Source organism: Lycium barbarum, chromosome 6 (genome assembly GCF_019175385.1).
Source record: "Lycium barbarum isolate Lr01 chromosome 6, ASM1917538v2, whole genome shotgun sequence".
NCBI classification, from domain to species: domain Eukaryota; kingdom Viridiplantae; phylum Streptophyta; class Magnoliopsida; order Solanales; family Solanaceae; genus Lycium; species Lycium barbarum.
Window position 1 is genome coordinate 131,820,847 of NC_083342.1, and position 7,035 is coordinate 131,827,881.

The 7,035-nt window shown below is 32.8% G+C and overlaps 1 protein-coding gene across 1 annotated transcript; it reads left to right on the forward strand.

The window, feature by feature from the left end:
- The first annotated feature begins 1,067 nt into the window (after positions 1–1,067).
- On the forward strand, positions 1,068–3,727 carry LOC132599057 (transcription factor HHO6-like). The gene is made up of 5 exons (XM_060312283.1): positions 1,068–1,477; positions 1,874–2,112; positions 2,203–2,614; positions 3,009–3,085; positions 3,179–3,727. The coding sequence occupies exons 1-5, from the start codon at positions 1,258–1,260 to the stop codon at positions 3,461–3,463; spliced, it is 1,233 nt and encodes a 410-aa protein (XP_060168266.1). The 5' UTR covers positions 1,068–1,257; the 3' UTR covers positions 3,464–3,727.
- The last annotated feature ends 3,308 nt before the right edge of the window (positions 3,728–7,035 follow it).

A 7,035-nucleotide genomic window follows, 5' to 3' on the forward strand; every position in this document is an offset into this window, starting at 1 on the left:
AGATAATTTTGTATAAAATAAAAAGGTCAAATAATGAATACAAGAAATTAATAAAGTTTTGTCATGATTAATTCTAATTAAAAGTATTTTTTTAGCAGGAAAATGATGCTCCCACAAGGATTCGAACTCAGATTCATATAATTAAAGCAGAAGAAAGGCTTCATACTCAACGCCAAACCACGACAGCGGGTCTTATTATTGTCATTATAAGTTTATCCAACATGTAATGCACTTATGAATAATATAGAAAAGTCTATCAAAATTTTGTATTGGAATTTTTTGCTTTGTATAATAGTATAGATAACGTATAACTTTTATATTTATCATAAATAAAAAGTTTCATTTTTTTCCCTAGATATGTTGAGGTTGCTCAAATGAGTGAGTAAATCAAATTAAATTTATATCTCTTATTAATTCGTACATATACTTTCCAGGTTGGTTTTGATTTTTCCTTCACGTAATTTCATTCTTCTATGTTTTTCTTTGTTTATGACGATTTTAATTTTTAATTTTAACTTATTTTTTATGAATAATCCATTTTTATTTCTCATTGAAAAATATATTTTAAGAACGGAAAAGGACCAAAATTACCCCTGAACTTTGAGAAATAGTTCATTCATACCCTTCATTATACTTTAGGGCCAATTATACCCTTACCGTTATATTATGGGGTCAATTATACCCTTATATCTAACCGCTGCCGCGTGACATCATCCCAGCCCTTCAAAATTATTTTCCCACAAATAATTCATAGTATACCTCAAAGCTCAAACCAAACGAGTTGTAAGTGTACTAATTAAGAATATCATGTTATTATCATTGTTTGGATTACTATAAGAAAAAAGAGGGGAAAGAATAATAATATATATACTATTGAGACAAGTGTGGAGGACAATTTAGACAATTGAAAATGGGGAATCTAAATCTAACGAGATAAAATATGCGACGACACGAAATATACCTTTCAAGTTATACACCTTCTTTCTTTTCTGTCAAAAACCAGCGTTGTTTAACAGAATCTTCTCCTTCTTACCCCCACCCCCCCGCTAACCCCTCCCCCCTACAAATACCAACTTCCCCTTCTTTTTTTCTCCACAGTCAATATATACATCTATATATATGCCATTAATTATCTTCTCTCCCTAATTTCTTGTTTTTTGCATATTCGGGGTTCCATTTTTATTGATTCTGAGAGCAACTGTAGCAAAAAGATTCAATTAAAGATCTAAATCTGAGATAGTTGAAGATCTGTAAGAAATGGGTTCGATCGGGCCACCACCAGAATTAAGCTTAGATTGCAAACCTACTTTCATTCCCACATCTATTACTGATTTTATTAGACAACTCTCTTTGATCCATAACGTACCTGATAAACTCTCACAAATTGATGATTATATTACCAGACTTGAAGATGAAATGAGGAAAATTGATGCCTTTAAACGCGAGCTTCCCCTTTGTGTCCTTCTTGTTAAAGATGGTTAGTTCTTCCTTTTTTTGGTATGATATTTGGTTATTATGCTCTGTAATGTTATTTGCGTATTGATTACTTGTGGGTAATGTTTCATTTGTCGAGTTGATGTCTCGTATGGTCACTCAACTAATAGTTATCGCTTTCTTTGTTAAGGGAAAATTGGAATCAAGAAGAAAGGCTACTGAGATAATTACTATTAGTTGAGTGACAACCCTTCATTTGGAGTTATTGATTATGTGAATGGGAAAGCAATAGATTGTAAAAAGATAGATGTCTCAAGATTCTTCTTGTATTTTAGTACTACTATGTGTATGTTTTTAGATTGTTCTTTTTGTAATGTTATTGAATGGAGAAAATTGAGGGTGTTAATTGTTTTCCTCTGGTGATGGTTGTTTATTGCAGCTATAGTAGCTCTGAGAGCAGAATCAGCGCATTATAGAAAATCAAGAAAAGAACCAGTATTGGAAGAATTCATTCCACTGAAGAAGAGTTCTAATGAAGATACTAAAGCTGAAATCATTAAAGATAAGGATAATAGTAGAGAAAAGATGAGTTGGATGAGCTCTGTGCAGCTCTGGAACGGTGATCAAAATACTGATGAAGCGAATAATAAACAACGATCCAAATCAGAATTGAAACTGGTGAGAACATAACTGACTTGATTATGAAATTATCGGATTGTTTGTTGTTCATCTTTGCTGATCAACTTTTTGGTTTTAACTCTTTGTTAGGATACTCAGAGATCGCCTGAAGAAGGAAATAGTTCAGTAACTGAGGATCCATTCCAATCATGTAAAGCCATGAATACTGGAAAGGCATTTTCACCTTTCAAGGGGTTTTCTAGTTTCTCAGTGACAGCGGTTAGGAAGGACAATAAAGATGAACTACCAGGAGTACCAGGATTATCACTTCATACTCCTGGAATTACGAAGCTGAGGGAGGATACTGTGACTAGTGGTTTGAATGCGAAACATAATGGTAGCGGAGGTGGATTATCTAGTGTAGCTGGTTGCCAATCTAATGTAATAAGGACTGGATCACTGGCTCAACAGCAGTCTGCTAGTAGAAAGCAAAGAAGATGCTGGTCACCAGAATTGCATAGGCGATTTGTTGATGCACTCCAACAACTTGGGGGTTCACAAGGTTAGAACCTATTCTTCAGGTGCAGAAAAACTTTTTGCCATTTTGTTTGCAAGAATATGACTCTTTTGTTTCCTTATTGTATAATAGAATTAAGTGCCCAATTCAAGGTTTTCTATAGGTTTTACGTTTTGTTTTTAGCATATGAGTTCTTGGTGTTTGACTTAGACTTAGTTCTTGATGAATTAGGAGAATTTAACTCTTGATTATTGTATGGATCATTGGAGCCCTGTGTACATTTTCATGAATGCTTGGTATATAGAAGTTAGGAATCGACATCTTAGCTATACTGAAAGTATGGTCCTCCAGTGAAAATATATCTGAAATGATTTCTCAAAATCTTAGTTGTTCGGTCAATTTTCAAATCTTGCTCATACTCTTTAATGGTTTTCTGCAGTTGCAACTCCTAAGCAGATTAGAGAGCTTATGCAAGTAGATGGCTTAACCAATGACGAAGTAAAGAGTCATTTGCAGGTGAGTTTGATCTCATACTATTTAGTGAAGTACCTTTATATGTTGTTTGTTTTTGAATTGACCATATTAATAAATACTTCTATACTATTTCAGAAATATCGGCTTCATACACGAAGAATTCCAAATACACAGGCTCAATCAGCAAATCAGTCTGGTGTAACTCTGGGAAATTTATGGATGTCCCAAGGCCAATACGGAGAATCCTCAAAGCAGAGCAGTTCCCAATCTGGTTCCCCTCAGGGTCCTCTACACCTGGGTGGGAGTTCCCGAGGTACTTCCACGACTGTGTGTGATAGCATGGAAGAAGAAGACGATGTAAAATCCGAGAGTCACAGCTGGAAAAATCACGCTCACACCTCTGGAAAGATTGATGTATAGATCTCCACCATGAATTTTGCAGATAAAGGTTATACATTGGAGGAATTAATTACTATAAATTGATACCCTATACTTATATATAAATCTTGAGAGAGATGTGAAATTTTGCAGGATTAGATATCCTTTTTTGTCTGTGCATTTTGAACCGTGTTCTAGTTGTTTGTTGTTTCGGTATAAGGAACTTGAATTTAAGTCCAACACTTGAGAAATGAAAGAGCAGTGCCTCTCTGGGATCAAATACATCACGATTATTACTTGCTTTAAGTTTCTGTTGAGAGTTATTGTGCTGTTTCTAAGTAGCAAGATTCATCATTCCACTTGAATTTCTTGATGCTTTTGGTGTCTGACTTATTCTTCTCCAAAGACTTCTAACTTATACTTTATTATCCTGTGAAGGATTACTTTGATTTAAAGAAATATGTAGAGAAACTTTTTTCCTTTAAGAAAGTGGAACAGGGATGCCTTCTGAGATTAGGCAAGACCCAAGCCACCAAACAATAGCTTTTGTCTTCCACAAGACAAGGCCTTGGTCCACATTCAAAAGCTTGAAATGCAATTTCTAGCGTAAATCTCTCTTTTTTTAATTTATATTTTATCATGTGTCCTAGTCTGTGACTCAAGAAAAATCAGATCAGTTAATTGGAGGAAAAAAAGGAAATGAAATTAAAAAAGAAAAAAAGGAAGGAGGAGGAGAATAGAAGCATCTAGTATTAGTTAGTGTCCAATTTTAAAATTCAAATTCATTTAGCAATCATGACTTCAGGGGCTCTTTATGTGGATCAAGAATTGATTTATGTAGCAGGTTGTATACGTTGTGCTATGACCTGTCAGGGATCCTTCCACTTATATCTAACCTATAATTAAATCACTTAAATATCTAGGTTCATGTTCTTAAAGAATCATTAGATATCTTGTGAAGTAAAATTGACAAGGCAAGATTTGGTCTTATCCTCTGCAAGATACTCATTCCTATTATACATATCTTCAATTAAATATGCTGTCTGTTTGCTCATTTATTACAAGCATTAGGTAGTTTCCTTGTGCTATATTCATTTATATTTAAAAATAAATATATGGACCACTTTTGCTCCTTCAAGACAGATGTAAAACAAAAGCACTTGTAGACATCAAGAAAGGAATCTGGCATTTGTTTATTGACCATGCAACTGAAAAAGATGAGGAATCAAGAGAAAGAAGACAATGAGAAAGATGATAAACAAAAGCAAGTTGATGTAGAAAAAAGAGGAGAATCTACACACACATATAAAGGCAAAGAAAGAATAGTCCAAATTAATAGATGGAGTTAAGTTGAAGGATCTTTGATTCTATTCATTGTTCAACCAAAAAATCTTGTGGGGTGTTGTCCTAAAAAACAAGTTTCTCTGGTTGAAAAAATTCCTTCCTTGAGTCAGAGCAATCACATGAAATTAATGGGTGTTGTGTGAAAAAAACGGGGGAAGTGGGAAGGGTGAGAATTACTTCTCTGACCTATTCCACTTAAGAAAAGAATCAACAATAATTATGTTTTATTTTCAAAAATATTGCGTCGACTATATGAATTCGCATTGAGTATTTAACCTAGTTTACTTGAGAAAGAATCAATAGTAATTGCACCACAATTTCAAACTAGACAGGATTGGCTATATAAATCTTCACCTATCAAATTTTCTTCGATTAAATTTATCTCAAGCCAGTCTTAGACAAAATAAAAATAAAATTTTAAAATACTAAAAAATTCCTCAAAACTAAAAGGAATTCAAAAACTAAGATTTGTGTTGCTATGCATATCCAAGAGTATGACAAAAAAGTCTTTTTCACCAGCAAAATAATAGAGAAAGAATCTTATGAACAAGATTTGGTTAGTGCGCCCACATAGATAGCCCCATTTTCTTAATTACCACCGTTTAGTGAAAAGGATAAACTAATAATCATTTTGTGCTCTTAAAAAAGAACCGACACTCTTATAGGCTATAGCTATGATTTATTTTTGTGTGACTTGCAATCAGTTTTATGTAGTTTTACTTTAAAAAGATCAAGAAAATTATCAGTATATGAATTTACACAATGAATTAGATGTATCAATTATCGTACATCAAAGCAAGCTATTCTTCTTTTGAATGGATGGAAAAATACAAAGTAGTCATATGGATATTTATGAGTTTTCTCAACATGTGATTGTGTCTGACACATTTTTGGATCATTAATGTCCCCAAAGATTATAAGTTGATCAACCATATGCATTTCCTGACAAGAAAGGGGTAAGCGTAGGATAACACAGAGATAGAAGAATGACTATTGCATTTATTGTCTAATATGTTAATGTAATAGCTCTAGTAGACCTATGATAAGCTGTAATGTGATGCAAATATTGAATGTATTTTTGCCCTTGTATTTATCTTTTGTTATGGTGAGTTTTTTGGTGTGTATCTAGTATGTTGTTCTCCCAACTTTAGTGATTCGAGATTACTTCTAATATATTTGCAACAAAAAATTATTTGAAAAAATGATCTTGAGTTGGACATGTTTTGACTTATGATCTCTTACTCAATTATTTCGTTTCGACTCATATTTGATCCAGGAGATCTTTTGGATGGGTAATTTGGCCTGATCAAATTAATCCAACTTGCTCATTTAATATTAAATCTCAAATTTTCTCTTGATCAACTTGTCAATTTCTTTTGCATTTAAATATCAGATTTTTTTGAGGATTTCTCATTTAGTGTTCAGTATTCGGTTTGGGAGTTCATTAATCCTAATTCACACCGACGAGTCTTACTCATACAAGGGTGCGAACCCGAGACCTTAATAGAGAAGTATCTACAAAATTTTGTAGTGGTAGATTTTGTTGAATTTAGAGATAATACGAAAAAATTGAATAAACAACTCTTCCGGAAAGAAATGGGCAAAATAGTTTGTGTTTATTCCTGCCTCTTCATCTTGAGCTCTATATACCGAGTAAGTCGTTATCGTACTTCCAGAATTGTTAAGAATATCCTTTTCTCTAGCCTTATCACTTTCGTATTTAATTCACATTATAAAATGACAACTTGACATTAGGTGCAAATTGTCATGTAACATCAACTTCACTAACTCTTCATTGTGAAAAACTTATTTAACAAAAAAAAAAAAAAAGGAAGAGAGAGAATCAATAAATAAAGAAAATTATCTAGGTAATGTGACTTTAAAGAAATTAATTAATCACTATATAGAGAAATAATAAATATATTCAGATACGACAACTACTTGATGAAAGTCGAGAGGATTAATTTAGCTTGTAAACTCATTGTCATTGGTGTAATGTGTAAAATAACCATTTCCTTTTCTAAAGGACAATCTTAATAAATAGTAATAAGAAGGGCTTTTGACAGACATATATGTAAGAGCAAAAGACATATAGATATTTTCTCAAGGACTACCAACCATAATTAATTGTTACAAAAAAGGAGAGGGAGTTTATCTTGCATATTTTAGAGTAACTAAATAACGAGGAATGGAGATTTCTTGGCCACTTACAATTTGAATAAAAGAAAATGACCTTTTCAGATCTCTTATGTGTAAAAATGAAGATCTCT

What these genes read in the sequence shown, in the direction of transcription:
- LOC132599057 (XM_060312283.1), top strand. Translation starts at nt 1,258, where the DNA reads ATGGGTTCGATCGGGCCACCACCAGAATTAAGCTTAGATTGCAAACCT. An exon ending in CCAAATCAGAATTGAAACTG is followed by an intron (nt 2,113 to 2,202) that starts GTGAGAACATAA and finishes ACTCTTTGTTAG; the next exon opens with GATACTCAGAGATCGCCTGA. An exon ending in AAGTAAAGAGTCATTTGCAG is followed by an intron (nt 3,086 to 3,178) that starts GTGAGTTTGATC and finishes ATACTATTTCAG; the next exon opens with AAATATCGGCTTCATACACG.